General features: G+C 38.9%; 2 protein-coding genes across 2 annotated transcripts; one reads left to right on the forward strand and one right to left on the reverse strand.

Moving 5' to 3' along the window:
• The first annotated feature begins 3001 nt into the window (after positions 1–3001).
• irf1a (interferon regulatory factor 1a) lies at positions 3002–10783 on the forward strand. The gene is made up of 10 exons (XM_051126452.1): positions 3002–3029; positions 3647–3769; positions 3859–4116; positions 4259–4358; positions 6869–7048; positions 7988–8068; positions 8157–8270; positions 8345–8397; positions 10110–10203; positions 10373–10783. Exons 3-10 carry the CDS (start codon positions 4030–4032, stop codon positions 10450–10452), a joined length of 789 nt encoding a protein of 262 aa, XP_050982409.1. The 5' UTR covers positions 3002–3029; positions 3647–3769; positions 3859–4029; the 3' UTR covers positions 10453–10783.
• A 348-nt stretch (positions 10784–11131) lies between these two features.
• Positions 11132–25018, reverse strand: ddx21 (DEAD (Asp-Glu-Ala-Asp) box helicase 21). The gene is made up of 16 exons (XM_051126027.1): positions 24876–25018; positions 19030–19170; positions 18818–18946; positions 18658–18730; positions 18372–18550; positions 17715–17832; positions 17323–17508; positions 17023–17168; positions 15292–15441; positions 15043–15204; positions 13887–14006; positions 13381–13454; positions 13103–13262; positions 12755–12889; positions 11766–11810; positions 11132–11513 (listed from the first exon to the last, which is right to left on the reverse strand). The coding sequence occupies exons 1-16, from the start codon at positions 24978–24980 to the stop codon at positions 11286–11288; spliced, it is 2151 nt and encodes a 716-aa protein (XP_050981984.1). The 5' UTR covers positions 24981–25018; the 3' UTR covers positions 11132–11285.
• Between the last annotated feature and the right edge of the window lie 977 nt (positions 25019–25995).

A 25995-nucleotide genomic window follows, 5' to 3' on the forward strand; every position in this document is an offset into this window, starting at 1 on the left:
AGGCAATCACACACAGGGAAGCACAAGTCCACTGAGGGCCTCTAGTGACTAACAAGTGAACAACAGCAGCAGAGCACTGACAATAGTACAATACTGAGCCACAAGATGACAGCACACCTATTTGGAAAAGGAAAAAAAAATCTAAAATGCAAATGATGAAGGGCTTAGAGCAAATAGAGCTTTTGTGGTTCAACCTCATTTTTAACATTGAAGTAAACTAGGGCATGATCATTTAAATAAGTGCTAGATCTCCTGTGTCACGATCCAGAAATGGGCTGCAGGTCTGATTTGTGTCAAGGACAGCAGGGAACAACTGTGCTAAATGCAAATAAGAAAAACAAACGATATTCAAAACAAATACATAAACAAACAACAAATTCGACTTATTGAGCAACATTGTAGTGCGGTGTTCCTGTTCAGTCTGTTTCACGCAACAATAGTTTTCTTAATCATTTTGGCCGTTTTACTGTATTGGGTCACCACTTGAAAATCGGTGTAAATAATAATAATTAGAATTACTGTCACATTTAGCGTACGGCTCTTGGGCCTTTGGTTACCCGTTGCTCTCACCTGTGTTTTTTAGTCTTGTGTGTATACATTTGTCTGTTATTTCCATTGGTTCCTTGATAGTTATTGTCTTGGTTAGTTCTGACATCTGTTGTTTGCTGTTGGGTCACTTCTTTCTTACATGCTTACTAGGGAAGATGCCTCATGTGAAAAAAACATTTGCAGTCTAAATCAACAAAAGCTGGCTGTGACAGGGCTGAATGACGAAATTCCAAACAAGATTAACTGAGAACAAAAATTCAGTGAAGCAATGAAGACAATAGTGAATAACTGATACAACTGAAAAGACTTCTTTTCTTCAAATCCTTACTCAGAAATATCCCAGCGATCATCTAGTTCAACTCTACCGCTGTGACTGCGTGTTTGAGATCGCAGTGTGATGTATAATATTTAATTCTGGGGAAATTAAAGTAAAATGTGTGTATGATGTGTATGCGTATGAACCTTTGGATGAGATGTCCTTATCTGTTTCAGTAATTAGGGTATTCAGTACTGATACTGATACTGTGCCTACCTTTGACAACAACAACTAATCATGATTGATGAGAGTGAAACTGGAGTGACTCACTGGCTGATTTTCAGTTGTAAGCTTCATTACACAGTCACTAGGGAATCAGAGTTAGAGTTTGGTTTGGATTGACGTGTTGACGAGGGTTGGACTAAAGTCTGCAGGACAGTGGGTCTCGAGGACCAGAATTCCCACACTGCTTTGTGTATTACACTGTCACACAAGCCTGATTTACGGAGTGACTGCTGACTGCTGATTGGAGGATGATCAACAGTGTTGGACTTTATATCAAAGCCATTATCAGTGATCTGTGTTGGTGTGGGATCTGGAACCAAAAAAAAACTATTAGCTGCTTCATTCTCTGTTAGAATTGTACAAATCTATAATAGAATTAAAGCTGCAAGCAGCGTTGAAAGGGCCCTCACACCCGCGCTCACCACCACCCGTTGGCTTTAGGAAAACAGTGAACGGTGGGCAAGATGCATTTAGAGTGGTAAATATAGAAGAAATATGTCAAAGTCATTTATATGTGCCAAGCTTCCTGCTACCAGGTGGTGGCGCTATGACTATAACTGAATATTGGCATATTATGGAATATTATGGAAAATATGAAGTTTGGTGCTGGTTAAAAATGGCATGATGTATCCTGTTGCCAGCAAGTGGTGCTATGGCTATGAGCGAATATGGTCATGGGCATGTGTTCAGGACAGGACTCTTATGCTACATGTACATTTTGGTGCAGATTGGACATTGTATGCCTGAATTATAACAACTTCCTTCTTCATGGCGAAACATAAAAGTTTGTCAGGCCACTACGAACACACCCTTTAACGAAAAGTCAAGATCTTCGCAGTTTAACATCACAAAGGGCTGTAGATTACGCTGACCAAATTTGGTGCTGATCTGTTTAAATCTCTAGGAGTTGGCCCCACTTGATATTAAGTGGCCCTAACTTCTATGTACTTACATTGAAATTAATCATTCGATACAATGTACATATTGTGTACATGCATGAATTTACATTGTACTTAGATTTAAAAAAATACCTGTACGTAATTACATCTGTAATTAGTTTCTGTAATTACATTTATAATTACACTGTTGACCCATCCCTTACACCTTAACCCACCGTTAAACCTACCCATACCACCAAACCTTTCCCTAACCTTACCCGTATCCCACCTCAATAGCAGCAAAAGTGTTTTGCAATACAATATGACCTTTTTAAGTACATTGTACTTATTTTTTGATGCAAGTACATAGTAGTTTAGGACACTTAATATACAGTGGGACCGGAGTTTGTTTAAATACAATGCCTGAAAATGGCAAAAACGGCACTAAGCTTGCTGAGAAAATGCAAATTAACAGACTTCCTGTTGGGTTTCAGACTTTGTACCGGGGGACTTTTTTGTAGGTATTGGTGTGTTACGTGTGTACTGAATTTCGTACATGTATGTGAAACAAAGCTCAAGGGACACTTCATTGAAATTTTATAGGTGGCGCTATTGAGCCATTTTGCCACACCCACTTCTGAAACCCATATCAGATGTTCATTTTCACCACTTTTGGCGTGTGTGCAAACTTTCATGATTTTCGAGAATGTACAGGCCCACAAAAATTCATTCATTTTGAAGAAGAAGAAGAATCTGAGCAACTCCTTCGGTGCTCAGGCCCTAATAAAGCTGATTTTTATCCTAAATATGTGGATTTCAAACTTCATGTCTGATTTCTGATTGAAGAGCACTTATTGGTGTCTTTTCAAATGACACGGAAATGATTGTTTAACTTAAAAACATACGCAGTATGTGTAGCTGTCAGACTAGCTCCAGAGACAAACGTGTTATTCTTGTATATTAACAGTCGTTAAGCGTTTGTTAATCGCAGTCTGCCCTGCAGGTGCAACAGTGCTTTATTGGGATCTCTTTTTTACGTTGGCTCTTACAGCACATTTACAGTAAGCTGCTTTGGATCAAAGAATCTCTTAAATAAATAACTAAAAATCTGATGAAGGTGTCTTATGTAGGACTCCTAAATCAGCTCATTTGCTCATTAGTTGCTCATCACAGACAGTATGTTAACTTTCATCAGATGACCTGTATTACTAAATATCAGATCTGGGCCTGATTCACAATGTTTTTCACGTATAATCTGCACTGACTGGTGGAGAAGAGCAGTGTTTTGACGTTCATACCTTGTTTGTTTGCTAGAATTTTTAATCAGAACAAGTATTTGCACTTGACTTGCCTGTGAAAAGAGCGAGACCGATAATTGTTTCATTGGAAAATACCTGAGATGCATGAACTGCTCAGCGAATTCACAGGAAACAAGGCAATGCCAAAAATGACTCACAGGGTTTACTAAGAACACGCGACCGACTGATAACAATCTGTAGTGTAACTTTTATGCTCAGTGCGCCACAATTACTATAACACTGGAGAAATAACTGTACAAAGCTACAAACGTTCATCAAGTTTCTTTTACAGTATGTTTGTATATTGTTTGTCCCTTCAGTAAGTAACTTGTCCAGCTAGTCTGTGATTAATCTTAGTGACTGCACTGATGTATTTGCAGGTTTTCCCCTTTCAGTGGAATACAGAGCGTTTGATGGCGGTGGGGCGGGACTGCGTTTGGTCCCTCAGTACCACAGAAGTCATCCCACAGTTTGAAGGAAACCCTCCAAACCTGTTGGTGCAGGTATGAGGAGGCCAAGGTTTCAGTTCTGACTGACAGACTGAGTTATGATGCTTCCTTCTGTTAACATAACCGCGTGTCACTGATTTCAGTGCTGCGTTAAACCGCCGGCCGTGTGTTGCGTGTCTCAAGGAAGCCCTTTATGAGGTGATGGTGCGGATACACTGAAGACTGTCAGACAAACATCTCAAAGAGTTTGGAGTGAATCACACTGAGCAGAGCGATTCTACCTGAGATCTGTCCGTCAGACTCCAGAGCCAAAGATGCATCAGGGACGCCTACGCCTGCGGCCGTGGCTAGAGGAGCAGATCGATTCGGGCAGATATCCTGGAGTCGTGTGGCTGGACGAGGTAGGATCAGTAGTTTATGGTGCTGCTTCAAACGGCATTTTTAACTTTCCAACTTGCCCAAGTTCAACATCAGATGCATTGTGTAGAGATGTCAGTATCCCTAAATATATTTGTGTTTTCTTTCCACTGCATCGAACTGTAGTCTGCCAGAGTTTTCCAGATTCCCTGGAAACACGCAGCCCGGCACGGCTGGAATATCGAGAAGGACGCCACTCTGTTTCGAAACTGGGCGATTCACACAGGTACGGTGACTACAGCGCATGAAAATGAAAGATATTATCTTGATAAAAATAACTATCAAAATATTTAGACAGTCAGGTAGCTTGAAAAAACAAATGAAGCGGACAGGAAATATGTTTTATATCATGTGTTTCGTTGTTATCTATAAAAGTCGATGACATGATATCTGTGAAAAAAGATTCATCCTGTTTCATCACAAAGTTTTTAATGTTCAAACATCCTTTTTTTTTACTTCAGCTGTGACAGTCAGTTGTCAGGAAATGATCACAATGCAAAATAAACAACAAGCAAATAAATAAACATTTTGAAGGCTTATAATGCTTACGGTTAACAAATGTATGAATGTGCTATATATATTCATAGTAACGTATGTGTCGTTCATCAGTTACCAAATGGAACCATCTGTGTTGGTCACCATGAAAAACGAGATCTATGAGTTTCCAAATCTGGATTTTCGTGGAGTGAATGCAGATTTGCTTTAGTTCAGCTTGATGTTTTGATGACACATGTTATGAATATGAAGGAGGTCTTATGCATGTTTATGACTACTGTCATTAAGTGTCATTCGCTCAGTTATGTCATTTTTAATGCCAAGATGACATTGTTGAGATGCCTTTATGACATCTTGACATAAACCGATACATCATAATCTGTCAGTGTCTCTGTCACAACTTCACATTACCAAGACAATGTTGTACTATACGACAGCAATATATGTTATATACTATATATGTATATGACAGCTTTTGTTCAGAAAAATATGAAAGTGAACCAATCTTTTGTTGTAAGGAAATAAAATGATGAAAATGGAAAAACATTAAGAAATAAAAATGCATTTGCACCTGTTGGGCAATTATTTGTTATCAGGCCAGATAAGAAGGATCAGTCTATTAACTGTTCAAGAGGAATGAATTCCAGTGATAAAAAAAAAATAATAATAATACACAACAACCATGGGTGAATCGCTCTGCAAATGCAGTAAAATACAATTTTGTCCATTTAATTATTATTATTGGGTGATTGATTTTATTTCTCTAACATCTTTTTATGACATTTGAAATTGTCTATTTTCTGACCTTCTGTTGGAGGAAACTAAAAGAAAAAAAACATTCTGAAATGAAACATATTCATGATGCTGTTAAATTTGATAGAGTATTAACACTTAATGACATTTTAATTAAAGTTCAACTTGTACCACTGTAGCTGAGGTCAAGAAAAATATTCATGGCACTGTTATAAAATTATTGACAGAGTATTAGCACTTCATGACATCTTAATGACAAATTTGTACAAATGTGACAATTTGTACCACTATAAAAAAAAAAGTGGTTAGAAAAATATTAATGACACAATTATAATGGCCTCAAGACTGTCAGTGTCTAAACCAACTACATGACAGTTTAATGTAATGTTAACCCACAAAGCGAAGTACTTTATTGTTTGATAATTAATCTGCAGTGTCATGTTTATTACAGATTAATGACAGGTTATTTTGTCTTGGTAATGTGAAGTTGTCATGACAAAGACATGTTGTGATGTATCGGTTTATGTCAAGATGTCATAACAAAGGCTTCTTAAACAATATCATCTTTGCATTAAAATGACATAACTGAGCGAATGACACTTAATGACAGTTTTCATAAACATGCATAAAACCTCCTTCATATTGATTATGAAGGTGTCATGTCAGTCTTATGCACATCCCTTCAAGTAAAGTGCTGCCAATGAAACTTTATTTGGAGTACAACTTGTGCACAATGCACATTTCTTAATATTAAGCCTAAAATATGTTTTAAGGTCACTGTTGATGAGGACTGTATGATCGGAATGAAAAATATTTAAAGTCTACTTAAAAGTATACTTGCAATAGTTCCACTTTAGCACAATCAAATATAGTTCAGCATATCTTTAGTTAAACTTCAGCACTACTTCTGCACTATTAAAGTGCATTAAAATTAGTTGTTCCAATTTAGCAGACTTTAAATATACCAGTTTAATATACTAAAAAAATGTTTGTATTTTGTATTGTATTTGTAGTATACTTAGCATGAAATAAATGTATTTTAAATACGTTTTAGTATATTTATTTTTACGAGGGGTTCCACAGAGTTATTTCTGTTGTTTTCACAGAGTTTATTGAACAATATATCTGTTGCATCATATTTTGAAAAGCTAAGATTTCAGTTTGTGATGTTTGATTGAAAAATGTATTTAAAATAAATGTGTCTACTTTTGATATTTTAATATAGAATTTTACTATTTTAATTGTGGTATGTATCTAAATTTAATTTCTGTGGTCACTGATCTACTTCTGAGACCGCTAACGTCGAAATTTCGAACAAATCCTTTAAAACATCCAGATTAACTGCCAGAACAGAACAGCTCATTCAATATTATTGTCTGCGTCAACAGTACTTTTATCAAACACTCACAGAAAAGGTAAATCATGCCAACAGAAATGTACTGGTACTATAGGCGACGTGGTCATGCAAACTTGTCTCGTGGATTTTAGGACGATACAAACCAGGCATAGACAAACCTGATCCCAAGACGTGGAAAGCGAACTTCAGATGTGCCCTCAATTCCCTGACGGACGTCAAAGAGCTTCAAGACAAAAGCATCAAGAAAGGCCACAACGCCTTCAGAGTTTATATTCTCCTTCCACACAGCAAAACAGCAAAAAGACGCAAAGGTATTTGCACATGCAAACCTTTTGGAATATTATTTGATTCTTCTATATTTAATATATAGTGACACATACAGCGGGAAAGTACTGAACATGTCACCATTTTTCTGAGTAAATATATTTCCAAAGGTGCTGTTGACTTGAAATGTTCGCCAGATGTTGGCAACAACCCAAGTAATCCATACATGTACAAAACAAATAAGTTCATAAATGACGTTATGTGTAATAAAATGGAATGACACATGGAAAAGTATTGAACACATGAGGAAAGAGAGCTGCAAAAAGGCATGGACAGCCAAGACACCAGATGAAATCCATCAGTAATTGGAAAACAATCCTGCCCCTTGTCAGTGGAAATTAATATTAACACCTACAGTACCAGGATGATGAAGATGAAGCAACGGTAGACATTTCAGCAAGACAATGATCCCAAACAGCCAAGGAAACTCTCAACTGGTTTCAGAAAATGAAAATAAAGTTGCTAGAATGACCCAGCCAATCACCTGACATGAGTCCAACAGAAAATAAAAACTAAAGATCAGACTTTCGAGAAGAGGCCACAGAACCTTTAAGATTTGAATGGGCCAAAATCACACCTGAAAAATGCATGTGACTAGTCTTCAAGCTGTCATTATCAACAAGGGCTTTTGTAAATAAATTTGAGTAGTTTTTCCCTGTGTCATTCCATTTTATTACACATAACTTAATTTCTGAAATTATTTGTTTTGTTTCATTTGTATCTATAGATTGCTTGGGTTATTATCAACATCTGGTGAAAATCCCATGTTAATAGCACCTTTAGAAATATATTTACATTTGGGAAAAACAGTGATGTGTTCAACACCTATTTTACCCACTGTATAGTGCATCTGTATACAACATTGTGTTCCTAAATACAAGAGAAATATACGAAGTCTGAGTTTGAGATGACATGTTTGTCTTTAGCTTTAAGGTATTTGGATACAGACAGTAAAGCAACATCACCTCCACAAACACAAAGGAACTTACCATTGGAGAGATTTACAGGTACAAACCAATAACAGACGACAAACTAAAACACAAACTACCATGCACATTGTAATGGATGTGTCACGTCTTTCTCGTATGCTTACAGAGGCATTTTGGAAGTACACAGACGATCGAGGCAGTGCCACGGATGAAGTGCTGAGGAAAGATGATCCTGCCAAATGTACTGAGGAGGAGAGACCAGTCATCACATACTCACAGGGTAACTGTACTAGTCTGTGGACAGTAGTTCAGATTAGTAGAAGTTTAAAAATGACTAATTGATGACCTCTGCAGGACTGCAGCTGAACAGAACAGACGAGCACGAGCAAACAGAAGCTGTGCTGAAGGTAAGATCTCTGATGGACATGTTGGCTTGACAAACCACAAACGTTGTTTAGGGTCGCCCTGATGGGAACTGCTCGTGAGGAAAAGAGATTTCACCAACTATCAGACCAACTATCTGTTGAACATGAACGATGGAGCATCTGATGCACAAAGCTACACCAATAATGAAAAAAAAAGGTCTTAATGCTTTGCTGTTTGCATCTTGCAATTATTGCACAGGGGGAAAACAAGTTTATCAAGACCTTTTTCTCAGGAGATTTTACACCTATGGGGTTCAGCAGGAGTTGAGTGGTTCCACGGGACATTAGAAGAGCTCTGGAGCAGGTTATGCTCATAAAATAGTTGTAATGGCAACATTACCTCAATTTTTTTTTAAATGGAAAGTTTTTCCATTTACTTACCTGGGAGTTAGAAAAGAAGAAGAAGAAGAAGAAGAAGAAAAAAAAAGTCATTGCCAATGCAGCAATCTACCAAACACTCAAAACACTTTAAAGGGGTCATCGGATGCTAAGTTCACTTTGACATGTTGTTTGAACATTAATGTGTGTTGTCAGTGTATGTACAAATCTACCCTATAATGATAAAAATCCATGCAGTGGTTTTTAATTAATCTGTAAAAATAATATCCCCTTTTTCAAATCGAGCCGTTCTCAGACGCCTGTCAGTGTGCCGTCACACCCACAGAGGCCACTCCCACAATAGTTGATTGACATGAGCGTCTTACCTCAGATCCGCCTTACATTAGCTGTAATAGTCCGAGTGCCATTGTTTTGATGCCGGAGCAGGGATGTAAGTTAGACAGGAATATCTCCGATTGAGCGATTGAGGTGGTGTGTTGCTGGATGTAATAATGAACATAGTGGTCGTCATTTACTCCAGACATCTGAGCCGCTGAAGATGCAGTGGATTATTCACGCAAATCATTCGTGATCCAGCTTCACCTACACAGGCCCAGCGTCAAATAGACGGCAAATAGACGTGCTCAGTGCTTTTAACCTATAGCACAACGATTCAGTGTTTTCAGCCACATAACCACAGCAAAAAATGACATTTGTTAAATATACACTGATGTTTGTGAATTTGTTAATGCACTGATGTGTAAGGAAAGCGGCACCTTTCCTAATAACATGCTAGTTAGCAAGTTTTGTGGCTAAATGTGCTAAATGCAGCTAAAGTAAACAGGCTCGTCACTCCACAGAGAGAAGAGAGGGGCGGGGTGAGCAGAGCTCATTTGCATTTAAAGGAACAATCCCTCAGAATGGGATGATTTTTGCAGAGCTCATTTTGACAAGGTAAAAATGGTGTTGTTTTACAAAACCATTGAGAATTTTTAACCAAAGTATATTATAGACTTTTCATTAAGACCCTAAAGAATCATATCAATTGGGGAAAATGGGCATCTGATGACCCCTTTTAAAAGGATGGTTTACCCAAAAATGTCATCATTTACTCACCTTTTGGAAGTTAATGGGACTAACAAGTGTTACCAGTGTTCTTCAAAATGTCTAAATCAGGGGTGCCCAACCCTGTTTCTGGAGATCGACCTTCCTGCAGAGTTCAGCTCCAACCCCAGTTTTTGGGTGAACACAAGACATGGCCTTCATGAACTCATTTCAGCTTCAGCTACTACTTTGTCAGGCCAACATCGGTTTGTTTAGAACAGTTCTTTTCTAGTTAATTCCTCAAATATTGGTTAAAGACATTCATTCTGCAGATTGTGGATCATCTGAAGAACCTGGAGCACTGGAGTCCCTCATACGAGAGCGACAGAGGCTGGAGACCAAACTCAACGTGGATGGGATGCCTGTGTAAGAAAACATTGCATATCTGATTATATAATATGCTGGAGAACTAAATTATATTATAAGCGTTCCACCTAACAAACCATTTAATCATTTTGTATAATTATGTGTCTTTATTAGATGCAAGCAAATGTGAGAGATTTGCTATTAAAATCTGTGAACTCTCTGATTTCAGGTGAGACGATGGAGTTTTCGGGTTACTCCTTCCAGACTGACTGTAACATTCACAATACCTCATCAGGTCAATATGACTAGATCAACCGAACAAACAGGTTGACACTATTTTTTTTTTTTTTTTTTGTAGTGCAACTGAAGGAAAAGCACAGTAATTAATGGACATTAATGACTGGTCAGTGAAACTCTGCCTAAATGATTTTGAGTTGTAGTAAATTATAAATTATGCAAAATTCCTGAGTTCCTGGGTCACCAGTAACAGTGACACAAGGTATCCAATGCTATTTTTTATTTGTTTCCCAAGTCTTTAAATAAATTTTCAATGCTTTGGCTTAAACTGTGTGTCACCTTCATTCCCAAATGAGCATGCAGGGCGTCAGTAAGAACAGCTACATCTACTGCAGATGAATAATGAACATCATTCGTCTATGCATTAATTCGGGTGACTGTGGTGTGAAAGTAACTCGAGCTCACAGAAGGGCGTTCAGTACTGCTCCTGGAGGACTAGTGTCATATAGTTTAGCACCTACCATTTCTAGTGACGCTGAGGGACCTTTATTAGCTGGATCAAGTGTTTAATGAGAAATAGAACAGATCTGGATGGATTCCGAGACTGTAAAAAGCACTTGACTCAATTCTGAATGTCAGTTTGCAGATTTTAATCATGTTACGGCATCATTTGTTTTCTTTCAAGATAAACAAGCCATTCCAGTGATTCCGGCGAATCTTACCACCTTATGAGCAATGAAACAGACGCAGCGCAGTTTAACGACCACTTTAATATCAGTGGGACAGGTTATATAAATAACATAACTGCAAGTAAAAGCAATCATATTTAGTTTCCTAATGCCCAAGAGCAGAAGGAAACGGCAGTAAAAACACAACAGTCCAACAGACCAACACAGAGTCCACGATCAGTAATCAAAGGTCTGTCTGAAGTTGCGTTTCTGAGCGCCTCCTTGTCCTCTTCTGCCACCGGAACTGTTATTGCCTTTGAAGCCAAATGAGCGGCGTCCTCGTCCACCGCCGCGGCCCCCGAATCCGCCGGACGTGCGCTCGCCGCTCTGACGCATGCTCTGCTCCAGCTCGGGGAGCTCTGTGGCCACGCTCAGCTGCCAGCGGCGGCCGTCCTGCCATTGGTCCTGCAGAGACACAAAAACACGCAGAGTCAGCAAACACAAGGCGTCTGACTGCTCGGCCGTCAAAAAAAAACAAGCGTCTGTTGACAAGCCGCCGACAGAGAAACCCGAGAGCACAGAGAGACTCTTTAACACATCAAAGTGGCTTGGGAAAGAAGACGCTCGTAAGTCTCGGCTCAGCTGGACGTGTGTACAGACACGTCCCTCGAGCGTCGCTTTACAAACGACTCCAAACACACAAGCGTATCGTCATACCTGGATCTCTTTCACTTTGTTGATGGGGATGTCGAAACACACACCCTGAGAGAAACAAAGACAAATGACACGTTAGACATGATACTTTATCCCATCAAGAAACAAAGAGAAGTAGAGTCTCACTGCTGATGTAGTCATGATGTAGAACAACTGGACAGGCATCTATCAGAATATTGTTTTAACTGAGAATTTTGGGGCAATGAAAATGCAATATAGCAATATATTAATAATAATACAGGACAGCTAATTGATAAATCAACAACAAAACACATTATTGATTCAGGTGTGTGCACAGAGAAACCAGTGACAAAGACATCCAAAACACAAGAGAACTTTGTATACAATATAGAGACTGTAAGAAGAGCTGCATGTCGTTTCACGTGACGAGTATTTTCCAAGCGCACAATTTGCATTTGATGCTCACGTTGTCTGTCAATGTTTGAAACTTAAATGCTGAGTATTTCATGGCATAAGTATGTAAAAATATACATCAAAATGTATATATTTATACATACTGGAAGAACTGGATGTTGAACACAAAATAAGATGCTGAATTAAAAAAAAAAAGTATTACACTCCACGTCGTTTTGGAATTATAACGTTCTATCATCTATCGTTCTATTTTCAAAGTTGTTGCGTTCCAAGAACTTCTGTAGATAGAACCCTTTTTATTTATTTATTTTTTTTAAAAAAGGCCCCAAATATACACAGCTTACAAAATAAGCATCACATAATGTAAATAAGCTGTCACAGAATAAATTATGTGAATAACTAAATTTTGACAAAAATACCAGATAGAACCTTATAATTCCAAGGCAGCGAAATGTTCTTTTAATTCTGCAATTTTGGGTCACATTTGCTGGTTTTAATTTCTAATCATACGTTTTGGCAATCCATCTCAGCAAACACCAGTACTGTAAAGGTGTGTTGTCCTGATTAAAGAGCACTAAATGATGTCTTGATTTCAGTAAAACATTAATGATACACACCATCTTGCCCTTGAGGAAGGTCATTCGTTTGATGTGCTCATCAATTTCCTCCCCGAGCTGCTCCTTCAGTCCGCGCCAGGCGTAACCTATGTTGTGCATTTCTTGAGAGCAGTTCAGTATCATTGTGGTGAATCCCTGAGAAAACAAGACAAGATTTGAAAACAGTTCATAAAGGTCTGCTCAGTGTCACACTGTGCATTGAACGACTCATGGCCTGGCCTTTGTTAGGCTGCCTGCTCTAGAACTGTATTAACTGTACAAAAATAACAACAAAAGACTGTTTTGCTGTAATGGTTTTTCCACATTTGCACATCCTGTATGAAATGGTTTGCTCTTGTGTTGACATACAGCTTCTGAGCTGATGAGAGATCTCTGCTCCAGGGTGGTGGCTCCCGATATGTGAGCGAGAGCCGCCGCCAGCGCCTCCACCGCCCCGCGCTTCTCGATCAGTTCGTTCGCGGCCTCACGGAAATAACCCACCGCCTCTGCTGGAACTAAGTCCAAAAACCTGCCGACAGCAACGCATTTCACTATAACGTTCAACCTGATATATTTTACATTACATTAAAACATGAATCTCTGTATGCACATCAGCGTGACCATTCATTTTTCTGAACATCTCTGACCTCATGGCATCTTTACTGGAGGACTGGATGATGTCGTTCGCTGTTGGGACCCCGACCCGTTTGAAGGTGATTCCCTGGAGCAGGTGAACACAAGAAACGTTAGCCATGTAGGCGTTATTAACCAGCCTTCATTTGCTCAGTCAATGACATTTGCTGATGTCATTGTGGTGAATTTAAATTGGCATTGGGTCATCTCAGTTCACAAAAAAAAGAAAAAAAAAAAGAAAAAGTGTATTAATTTACCCTACACATTTTAGAAAGGCTACTCCACTTACTGTCATATTAAAATAATAAACAATACAATTAAACAAACAAACTAACAAAATTTAAAAAAAAAACTGAAATCTTGGATAAGGTCTATTGGAAAACAATGCATTTTGAATCATTTTGTCAGCGTTTCTAAAATTAGCAAGCTGTTGTCATGTCTGTTTGATCACAAATACTATTACATTTTTTTGTGAATACATATATTCGCTTGTCTAACAGTGGTGTGAAGAGCATCTCACCGCTTTATGCTCCACAAACTTGAGCTGGTTCTCCTCCTTGCGCTGGTAGAAACAAATGCAAATGCCTGTTCTTCCGGCTCTGCCAGTCCTTCCGGATCGGTGGATATATGATTCCACATCCTGCATTTACAACACAAGTTAAAGCTTTTAAAAAGGATCTTAAACTATAGAGAGAAAATAAGGATCCTAACATCAGGGACTCAAAGACACTGTTAACATGTACTAAAATACTAACGCAGAACGCATGGACAAACACATTTAAAGTCCCCCTGTTGTGGAGAGAAAAAAAAAAATAAAAAAATCATTTATGTAGTTTATTTGTCTATGTGGTGTTTTTAATATGCTTTTAGTCAAACCATGTGCCAGTCCATTAAATCAACACCATTGCATTCTCCTTAAAACCGTAGTTTCCCAAAGGCTGTCCCAGAAATGCGGTTTGAAACAGCCCTTTTGTTGCTACGTCACAAACTTTAGTAACCAATCACATCAAAGGATAGATTTCTACCTAGGGCTGTCAAAAGATTAATCGCGATTAATCGCATACAAAAAAAGGTCTGAGTTTGCCTAACAAACGTGTGTGTGTACTGTGTGTAATTATTATGTATATATAAATGCACACAAATTAATGTATATATTTAACAGAAATATGTCATTTATGTACAAAATATTTTTATTTATATATAATATAAATGATATAAAATTTATAATAAATACACATACTTGTAAATATTTCTTAAATATATACACAAATGTGCTTGTATTTATATAAACATAACAATTACACACAGTACACACACATATATTAGGCAAACTCAAGCTTTTATTTTGTATGCGATTAATCGTGATTAATCGTTTGACAGCCCTATTTCTACCATTAGCATGCAAAATATACCAATAGGATTATCAGCACCAAATATTAAATAGAGCATTTAATAGAGCACAACCGCTAAGTTGAAAAATACCCTGCGGCAACAGTGTAAAAGTAGCCCGGAGTCAGACGCACCTCTCCCGCATCGCCGTCTTACAGGGGGACTTTAAAAAGGAGCACAGCTTACCAAACGCATAAACGAAATAACTAGATTTTCATTACGTAGCGGGTAAAATGAATATAAAACCCAGTGAAGGTTAAGAAAAAGACCAAAAACATTTGCCGTACGTTTGGAGGAGAGCACTGAATGACCAGGTCCACCTCTGGGATGTCCAGGCCGCGGGCCGCCACGTTGGTGGCCACCAACACCTCAAATGTGCCGTTCCTGAAGCCCTTGAGAGTGATCTCTCTCTGTTTCTGAGGAATGTCTCCGTGCAGCACCTGCGCGTTCTGAACGACAGCAAATGGAGACGGGACAGTTGAAAACACTGACGGTAAAACGACACGCCGCAGATGTGTGACGGCACGCTACGGCACCTGTTTGATGGATGAGTTCATGGAGAGCTCAGTGGCCTCTTTCTTGGTCTCGCAGAAGACGATGGTCCGGCCGTGGCTGCCGCTGTACACCTGAATGACGTCACCGATGACGGACGCCCGCTGAGACCAGTGACTCGTGATCGCCAAGTGCTGCGCGCAAGAAAACGAACGTGATATTAGATGTGTCATATGCTGTGTTTGAAAACAAAATGTAGAAAATGCTTGATATAATGGTAAGGACAGCAGTACTGGAGACAGAGGTTGTGTGTTATCCAATAATTACAAACTGCAAACTATAACGTTAATGAGAAAACAGTTTGTACAGAAATATTTGTATTGAAATATAAGAAAAAGCAATTTTCCTTAATTTACCAACTAATTCTCTGACATAATATATAATAGGTTTGTTGGTATCTGGCCAGAGGGACATCGCATTAGATGAAATTACATACTGTAAATGACTCTGTAGCAGCTCATTTTGTTGAATGTAATGCAGTTGTCCCCTCATTCAGAGCGTTAAGCTGCCACCTAGAGGAGGAAACCCTCAACTGACTTCACAGAGACCTGGGCCCCTACTCACAAAACATTTGATCTTACCACTAACAGTTCTCCTAAAGAGCAGTAAAGGTTTTTAGCTAAGGGTTTTCTCTTAAAACTTTTTCACAAAGCTGCTGAGACAAACTTTTACTAAGGAACAGTAATAAGTCTTAATCTAAGAGTAAGGGCGGGGTTGACCTCGTTGCTATGGATGATGTCAGCACGCTTACTAAACATGCACACATTGATTGATTAACAGGGGAGGGGTCTCTGTCACAGATTTATTCATAGAAATACTGTAGAGTATAAAAACGTTGCTACATTCAAATAAAGATTTTAAAATGCAGGCAAAGTGTCACCAATTAAACAAGTGTACGTTCAGATAATTCTTGGCCTCCACATGTGTGCTTCTCCTAAACATGCATATGAACACCCTTTAATTAACAATAGAATAATCATGGCTGATAGTAAGACAAGCAGATGTAAAAGAAAACAAAACTGGACACAAGAACAGCCGTTACTTGTTGCATGCCCAACATATAACCTTCAAAACCAAAGTTTCCTGGAAACACATGTGTGCAAATAAATGTGGCGTGTTTCTAAAATGTTTACGTTCTGGGGCAGAGCGCCAGCAACAGCCATTTTAGCCCTGCTGAAAAAGAAAAAAGAAAAAAACACAGAAACCATCACAGAATCTGTAATGTTTTTACTGGTTATAATGGGAATTGTACTGTTTTTAATGGTAGCTGAAATGGTGCCTGTTGGATCTTTTAAATTTTCTTCTAAATCAGCAAGTTATGAGCTATTTTCAGCCTCAAGACATTTTGTGAATACGGGCCCTGAAGTCTTTTGGATGTACACTTTTTGAACCCTTCTGATGACAATGATGAAATGGTGTTATTGTGACGTAATGTTGCAGACATGCTGTGACAGATTTACCTGAAGTTAACATTTAGCCAACTATTTTTTTGCATTAAAAAGACTTTTTTTTTTTTTCAAGATGTTTATACACAGTTTGTTATTTGAACCACATGCTTTCTTTGTCTTCATAGATTTTGATTTTTAGAATTCCCTGTATTCTGCTTTGCACCTGACCATTTTATTTATATAAAAAAAAAAAATGCCACTGTTGGAAATATTCTCACATTTACACAAAGTAAAACTACGCAGGCAGGCGCACGTGCGTGGCATTACCTCGACTGTGGTGGCGGCTCTCTGGGTCTTTTTCCCGATCAGATCCACATGGATGAACTGAGAGCGCATGTATTTCTTAGCCACGTCATAAACCCAGGAAGGACACGTCGCTGAGAACAGCAGCGTCTGTGGTTTCTCCACGGCATCTACAAGGGAAAAAATCCAGTTTAGATATCCAAAATGACTTTTTGAAAAGGTAATGTACATCTTTTATGACCATCACTGGTTTAGCTTTTCATTTCTCATGGGACAAACACAACATGAACACCAGTATTTGATCTACGCACAGGACTGGATTACCTTTCTTGTAAGACACAGAGAGGATCTCCTCCACCTGCTCAGCAAAGCCCATGTCCAGCATCTGGTCCACCTCGTCCAGCACCACGTGTTTGAGCTGAGACAGATCCAGCTTGTTATTCTGCAGATGGTCTCTGATTCGACCCGGCGTTCCCACCAGTATGTCGATGCCATTGCGGATGGCGTCGACTGATGCCGCAAAAAAAAAAAAAAAAAAAAAAAAAAAAAACAAGCGTTAGCTCGTTAAATATCTTAGAGTTGTATTTTTTAAATGTATTTTTCCCTTTCTTAGTTCCAACTACATTAAACTACAAAGGTTTTTCTGTCATTGATCATTCAGTTATAGTCATTACAGTTTCAAAAAACACAACAACTACTACTGAATAAAGCCCTACTTTGTGGGTTGTATGAACTTCCTCCATAGAAGCATGTAACAGACAGTTTCCGGGTGATGTCTTTGAAGTCTTTGGCCACCTGAATGGCGAGCTCACGAGTCGGTGCCAGAACCAACACCTGCATGGACACACATCACTTCATATAACACTGGACACTGATATGGACACATTAAACCATACTTGTTTCTCAAGATCCAAAAAAGGCTTTTGCTAAAATGCATGAACGTTAGTTTTGTAGACAAATTTAAAATGTATAGAAACGTAAGTTTCTTTACAAAACACACATTTAAAAGATAATGCTCCTACATTACATCTTTTACTACTGTTGTACTTGCATCAAAATATTGTTCAATGTACAACTACAATGTGGTTATAGGGTTGAGTTGAAAGGGTTAGGGTCAACGGATTATGCAAGCCAGACAAACTTAATTCTAAAACATTCTTAAATTCATGTAAAATTAAAATAATTAAGCATTTTGGGGGGGAAAAAAACACAAAAAAACAACACAGAACAGCAGCATTTTCATGAGTGCACTTTTGAGCAGCACTGTATATTTCATGGCATTTACAGCGCACATTTACAGCATGAGCCCATAATGCACATAACTGATCATGTTTATCACACCGATCACTGAAGGCAGCATATGACGGCCATACCTTCGGGCATCGGCCTCTTTTCCTGTCGTCCGTTTCCGACTGCAGCTTTTCCACCAGAGGAATAGCGAACGAAAAGGTCTTTCCTGTGCCGGTTCTCGCCTGACCAATGAGATCTTTCCCATCATACACAGAGTTAAAGGTCTTCACTTGAATGTCAAAGAGGTACGTAACACCACGGGCTGAAAGAAAAAGACAAAAGTTTACATCAAAATCACAACACACTTCTGAAGAATCACCTGCAGTAGTGATATGCCGTTATTTATCAGGTTGTGTGTCCAAGCCTTACCCTGCAGCAGGTTGATGGTGTTCTGGGAGATCCTGAAGTTGGAAAAGGCTCCTTCTTTTTGCTCTGGTGTTTCCTAAGGAAATAATCACATCATCAGAAACCACCAGACCAGCTCACTATGAACAGAAGCAGAGGAATAAACCGAGAGACGAGTACACACTTTGTCCTGGTCGCTGTCTGAGTCCTCGCTGGACGGTGCCGGTGTGTCTACTACAGCTGGTATGTATGTTTTATCAGTCACTCCGTTGCCCATCACGTCCTCCACAATTGTCTTTTTCTTCTTTTTCACCTGCACAGAGGTTTTAGTAAACAACATGTGCTCCAGGAACAATGATCTATGATTTACATCTGAAATCTGCTGAAGTCCATTACCTTCATCTGGATTGTGTCCGTGTTCTCGTTCATGTCTGGAGACTCGATCAGCATCTTCTCAGCCTTCCTCTTTTTAGGAGGTGGTGAATCACACTCTTCTGCCTCTGCCATCAGCTTTTCTTTTGATTTCTTCTTCTTTTTCTGGAGAGAAACAATAGACAAACATGTCAGTGATCATTTATGTTAATCATCATAATGTTAAACATTTCACATCTTCTAGCCAAACAACCCAGCAAACACAATCCGCTGTGAGGACGTCGCCATTTGGTCAGCGTGACATTACTTTATGACAACGTCGCGAGGACGTCGTGGTAACGTTCCAGTTTTCAGAATTTTGGCTAACGCCTCAGAAGCGTTGTGTGCACGTCCTCAAAAGACGTCGCTAGTTAGTCGCATGGGGAACGTTGTAGTGACGTGGTCAGCTGGTCTCTTTGACTTTTCATATTATTGCACTACATGTATTTGACCTACCTTTTTAAGGTGCATACCATTTGGATGGCCTATAATATGGGGAATATACTGAATTAATCAAGCATTTTGCACGATGGCATGCATTGTTATAGTTTGCTTAAAAAAACGGCAATAATTTATGTTTGGGGCATGGGACAAACGAACATTTAAAGGGGTCCTATTACGCTTTTTCACGTTTTGAATTTTAGTCAGTGTGTGGTGTGTATCTTTGGGCATAAAAAAGATCTACAAAGTTACAAATCTCAAAGTCCACTCCAAAGGGAGATATTTAGTTTAAAAAAAAAAAAAAATCCCTTTTCAAGAACTACAACGAACGGCTCTTTTGGACTACAACATTTGTTTCCCCCGCATGCAATGATGTCACAACGCGGTCCATTAGAATATCATTAAATTAAATCCCGCCCACGGAAATTCGAATTGTTGTTGGTGGTGTAGGGATGAGGTGGGGGATTGGTCTAACCATGCAGCATGGAAAACCGCTTCAACGAACCGCAGCGCGGCGGGTATAAACACAAGCATTGATTCAGAGCTGTAAAGCCCCGTTCACACTACAAGCGACAGGCAGCGACAAAGCGACATGATCCCATTCATTTCAATGGAGAGCTGGCGATTTCTGGCGACAAAGTTCAGAATCCCTCAACTTTATGCAAATGAAGAGCAACTTTTGGAAGCGACGGCCAATAGGAAAAAAGACAGTAGAGCTCATGTGATCGTTTTCCTCTCTCAGCCATAGATAAACGTACTCAATGGAAACAAGTAGGCTCTGCTTCTCATTCGTTTTTGTTTGTATGTACAGATTTAATTTATATTTATATTATATTTAGTCTTTTGCCTCCAAAATGTTTGAATTTAGCGGCAAGAAACCTGATTCGCTGTCCAGGCAACCAGTAGTGAGAACGCCCAACTAGCAACCTCATCGCCAGCCACTGCCAACATGCAGCGACAGAAGTCACTGTTAGTGTGAACGCAGCTTTAACTTGTTCTTACAAAAACCCATCGATTCGCTACAGGAGGCCTTTGTTAACTCACCGGAGCCGTGCGAGGCAAATTTTAATGTAACTCCGATTGCGTTGGTCTGAAAGAAGGAAGTCATATACACCTAGGCTGCATGGAGGGTGAGTAAATAATATGCTACAGTAGTGTTGGGTCCTATCGTCAGCCTGGAGATCACCAATACATGATATTATCATGCTAATGTATTTAATTATTTACATACTTAGTTTCATTGCCCGAAACCAGTTCCAGCATGAGTAGTCTGGTCTTACTCTCCCTGAACTGTGTATTCTGACTCAAGACAGTTCGGGTATGTTGAAAAACTCCAATCGTATTTTCTCCCACAACTTAAAAATAATTACAAAATCATCCTACATCGCTGCAGAAGTACCGACAAAGTGTTTGCAAAGTGAACATGCAAAGAAGATCAAACACCCTTAACAAAAAAGGTAAAACAGTGATATAGGACGATTTTGAAGTTGAGGGAGAACATGAGATGGGAGTTTTTCCACATACACTAACTGACATGAACTGGAAAAAGAGTTTAGGCAGAGTAAGACAAGGTGAGTGTCTGACATTAAAAAGTATATCAATTGTATTATTTTTATGAAAATAACCGATCGTTTCACTAGATAAGACCCTTCTTCCTCGGCTGAGATTGTTTACAACAGCATCTGGGATCATTTGACGCTGCATGTTGGAAGTTCAAACTCAGGGCAACATAGAAGTCTACTATGCTGGTGCACTTTGAGATTTCAGTATTAAGAGCTCCAACCCATGCATAGTGTGGAAATTTAACAAAAAAGACTCTTAAGAGTTTTGTGAATAGGTTTTAAACTCAATCTCCTAACTATTTACTACACATAGATAAAATTCTCTGTGAATACGGCCCCAGATTCTGCCTTTCCTTTAGAAGCTGGAGAACCACTTAAGATTTCAAAAGGCACCTTGACCTTGTGGCCACCATCAAAAAAGGTCTGGGGTGACTTATCCAAATTCTCTGTTATGTTTTTGTGTGTGTGTGTGTGTGTGTGTGTGTGTTTGTGTAGATTCAAAGGAAAGGTGAAAAATGAGGAGGTCTGGGAATGACTGAAGGCGGCAGCCGTGAGGGAAGGAAGTAATCATCAGAATGTAAGTTCTTTGAGAATGTGTGCACTGTTTATTACAAAATGTGCTTTTTTATAGTAATGTATACTTTTGGTCAAACTTTGAAATTGATCTTAAAATGAAAAACATTTCTGTGATCAAAGCTGAATTTTCAGCATCATTACTCCAGTTGTAAGTGTTCAAAATCATTGTAATATGCTGATTTGCTGCTCACAAAACATTTGTGTTTATTATCAGTGTTGAAAACAGTTGAAACAGGGACTTGACAGGGTGATCCTCCCTTCCAGCTGCCAGAGAATGATACTGGCAGTACAGGCTCAGGATGGCGAAGAGGAGGAAGAACATGTTTGACATCATTTCCTCATACCTTTGCCATATGTTGTAATAAAAACAATAAACCTGACTACAATAATGTGGTACATTTTATTAAAAGTTTCCAGTTTGCAAGAAATCTGAAGTCTTTGACTCTGCACTAGAGGAACTCTTTGCTGAATAAGACCAAGTCTTGATCATGAGCCTCGTCCTTCAGCAAAACACTGCGTCGACCCTCCATGAAAAGATCAAGAGTGAAGTGTCACCCTCCTACCCTTCCCTCAATAGTCTGCCTTCTGCTGCTGTGGCAAGAAAGACACTCTTCTTCTCACATCTGTCCAGAACCTAACTCTGGCTCCTCAGCAAAGAGTCTTCTCCACAGCTGGGGACAGAGGTCTCAGATTCTCCTGAGAAAGTCAACATGCTCATTTTCTGTGTTTTTTTGGGTGGGCCTAACACAGGGGAGATGTAATCTCTACATTGTTCTATTTACATCTTTTTAAATGTCAAATGTTTTCTTTATTTCTATTATCTTCTAAGAAACTCGAGTACTTTGGTCCTTTGGTGAAGCACATCACCACCAGATATTTGTAGCAGGAAAACTCAGGAAAGTCACTACTGAATTGTTTCCTATCTTTTTATCAGTATTTTTTTGTACCAAATTATAGGGAGTTGTCAATTTCACAGATAAAACTACACCCATCAGTAATGAGAAACTTTTCAGTAAAATTAAATCATTTTAATCAGTGGTTGTATTATTCATTGATTGTATTATGTGATTTATGTATTGATGTGTTGAATTATCTGTGCTCATGACTTGGTAACACTTTGCATGGTTAAAGAATAGGTGTAATGTTCAAAATGTATTGGCCTAGTATTTGTAGAAATAACACTGAATAAATGCTGATTATAAATGAATGCACTGTTTCTGCTCATTTAATGTTTGGAATTGAATGTTTTTGTAATGGTTTGCATGTATGTACTGGATATTCACTAAAATCTCCTATAACAATTAAAAAAAAACATTAGAATTAAGTGTTTTTACAGCAGAAAATGTTCATGAGTTTGTCATTTATATACTGATTTCAAGGTGGTGCGAGCACATCCTCTGGACCGGGCTAAAGCGGAGAAGTAAAAATTTAAAATATAGGGAACGTGGTAGTTTGGTCGTTAGGACATACTTGTCATGTCCCAGCAACGTAACGCTATAACGTCGCCACGACAAATATGGGAATCGCAAGGTTAGGTTGCTGGTACGTTATCCGGTACGTCGCTGCGACGAACATGGTCCGGTCCAGTAACGCTGTCACGACGTAACTGTGTTAGCTGGGAACAACCCAGTGTCATTACTGATCTTAAACTGAATTACTAATCAGTCATTTAGCTTCCACCTAGTTTTACATTTTTTGTGATTTCTTGATTTCATTGAGACTCTTAACTCTTGTCATAAGTCATTTTAGCAGTAACATCAGACAGAATTAAAGAAATTCACTTCCACAACAAAAATTGACATGTAATGTACTCACCCCCCTGTCATCCAAGATGTTCATGTCTTTCTTTCTTTAGTCATAAAGAAATTATGTTTTTCTAGGAAAACATTTCAAGAATTATCTCCATGTAGTGGACTTCTATGGTGACCGCAAGTTTGAACTTCCAAAATGCAATAAATGAAGCTTCAAAGAGCTCTAAATGATCCCAGCCGAGGAAAAAGGGTCTTATCTAGCGAAATGATCAAAAAAACTAAAATAATATAAAAAAGAACAATTTATATACTTTTTAACCTTAAATGCTCATCTTGTCTAACTCTGTGTAATCGGGTTCATGACAGAAGTACAGACCCAGTGTGTACAAAGTGAACGCACAAGGAGGGTCAAACACCATTTACAGAAAAAAAAAAAAAAAAAAAAAAAAAAAAAAAAGGTAAAACAGCGATGTAGGATGATTTTGAAATTGGAGGAGAAAATGAGATGGGAGTTTTCTCCTAAAAGTCATGAACCGGAAAAAAAACAGTTCACACAGACCTACACAAGACGAGCATTTCAGGTTAAAGAGTATGTAAATTGTAATTTTTTTTTTTTCAGAAAATAAACAATCTTTCCTCAGCTGGGATCGTTTAGAGCCCTTTAAAGCGGCATTTAAACTTGCTTTTGGTAGTTCAAATGCAGGGGCACCGGTGAAGTCCACTATATGGAAAAAAATATATATATCCTGAAATGCTTTCCTCAAAAAAACAATTTCTTTGTGACTGAAGAAAGAAAGACATGAACATCTTGGATGTATCTGTAATTCTGTTCTGGAAGTGAACTACTCCTTCAAGACACATTTCTAAATGAGAGATGTATAGTTTGAACACTTCTTCACTTCCACAACTTTACAAGAGTAGAAAAACAGATGGATTCAACACAGTGTGAAGAAAGAAGTCAAATAAATGAAGTCTCTCCTCAGGAGCTGCATTACAAAATAGTTCACTAGTTTTTTTTTTTTTTTTTTAAGCCAATGTTATATGGTAATATGATAAAAAGGTACAGCGTTATAAATACGTTTATACTAAAACATATTAATCTGAAGATGACTAAATGTTGGATTCTAAGGAGTCGCTTCCCAAACATGACAGATATCGTTAGTATTTATTATGTTTTGAACTTGAGCAAAACAAGACACACGTGATCGCAGATGTACGTCACATAATTCGACTCCACGTGAGCACATGTACAGAATCTGAAGAAGAAAAAACACGTGTTCACCGTCTGAATTCGGATTAGAATAAGGCAGAAACAGCATCAGCATCAGCCCAGGACAGCTCTGATCTCCGAACTAACGCAGGTTTGTGAGTCGGGTGATGTGTGTGAACGGACGGTAGCGGTGTGTTCGTGTGATCAGTGTGGAGTTCACTAGTGATGTTGTGCTCGTGTGATCAGCGTCAGTCCGAGCTGTGTGGAGTTCACCGGTGAAGCTCGTCTCACCTTCAGCAGCTGCAGACCGTTCTCCACGTCCTCCATGAGTATGCTGTCTTCGGCTTCGGCCAGGATCTTAGACGGCATTTTAGATGTTGTGGGGCAGATAGACATGTGCGACCGTACTGAGATCGCACTGGAGGAAAAGAAAGAACCGGAAGCAACGCGCCAGAAGGGAAGCGCTCGTTCACAAGAGCGAAACTCGAGCGTCGAGTGGGCGGAGCTGCATTCACAACATGCCACAACTGGGCGCCTATTAGTGAGAAAAACTAATTAAATACTCTTATAAAAGAGAGATGGATTAGCCGCCCATCAACATGATTAACATTAAAACCGCAAACGACTGTGACGATCATTAAACAGAAGTCCGCTGTTGCGCTATGACCAATCAGAAAACACTTCCGCTGTGTATATGACCAATCGGAAATAGGCTTGGTGAATCGCCCCTCCTCCGGGAGAACCCTGCACTGTTTTCATTTCTTGTCTAGAAACTTAAAATCATGTGACGCAACATAAGGAAAACTGCGCCACGCTGTACGGAACGCGAGACGCGTCAAACTTCAAGTGTTGTATTCGAAATCCATTTGTTAAAGCCCCACTCACACCGCATGTCGCTTATTTCCGTATTTCAACCACGCACCTCGTGGTTGTGGTTAGAAGGGATAGGGCTCCCATAGGAAACTAACTATGAAATGTAATTTTCTACCTAATAGATTGTGTGTTTTATTAACGTCTACACCTACCCCAACCTTAAACCTAGCTCTTACTGTAATACAAAAACAGTATTACAGTGTACAGTGTGACAAAAATAATGCAGGATTGATGTGCGCATGCCCAGTAGCCACAGTGAATGCATGCCTGGGCATGTCTGAACTATGCGACCACAGATGATAAATATTAATACTTAAACTAAAATGTCCAACTAATTTGACTAAAAATTAGTTTTACTTGTCGCTAAAGTAGTATCACTCTGCTGTTGCAGTGTTTTTATATAAACTACAGCAGTGTTAGTGCATTCAATTACTAACCAGATAAAGCATCTATCAAAGTACAATTTGAACTCAATAATCAGACAATCATAGGCGGAGTGTGTGTAAGGCTGGGGAAGGCTTAGCATATTTTTTTTTCA

This window comes from Labeo rohita, chromosome 13 (genome assembly GCF_022985175.1).
Source record: "Labeo rohita strain BAU-BD-2019 chromosome 13, IGBB_LRoh.1.0, whole genome shotgun sequence".
Classification (NCBI taxonomy): Eukaryota; Metazoa; Chordata; class Actinopteri; order Cypriniformes; family Cyprinidae; genus Labeo; species Labeo rohita.

Bases quoted from the DNA above. Each gene is read 5' to 3' on its own strand.
- ddx21 (XM_051126027.1), bottom strand. From the start codon at position 24,980: ATGTCTATCTGCCCCACAACATCTAAAATGCCGTCTAAGATCCTGGCC. The intron at 17,169-17,322 runs GTAATCCAGTCC...TTTCCCTTGTAG, and splicing joins CTCTGTGTCTTACAAGAAAG to ATGCCGTGGAGAAACCACAG. The intron at 15,442-17,022 runs GTAATGCCACGC...TCTTGCGCGCAG, and splicing joins GAGCCGCCACCACAGTCGAG to CACTTGGCGATCACGAGTCA.
- irf1a (XM_051126452.1), top strand. From the start codon at position 4,030: ATGCATCAGGGACGCCTACGCCTGCGGCCGTGGCTAGAGGAGCAGATC. The intron at 4,117-4,258 runs GTAGGATCAGTA...ATCGAACTGTAG, and splicing joins GAGTCGTGTGGCTGGACGAG to TCTGCCAGAGTTTTCCAGAT. The intron at 7,049-7,987 runs GTATTTGCACAT...GTTTGTCTTTAG, and splicing joins AACAGCAAAAAGACGCAAAG to CTTTAAGGTATTTGGATACA.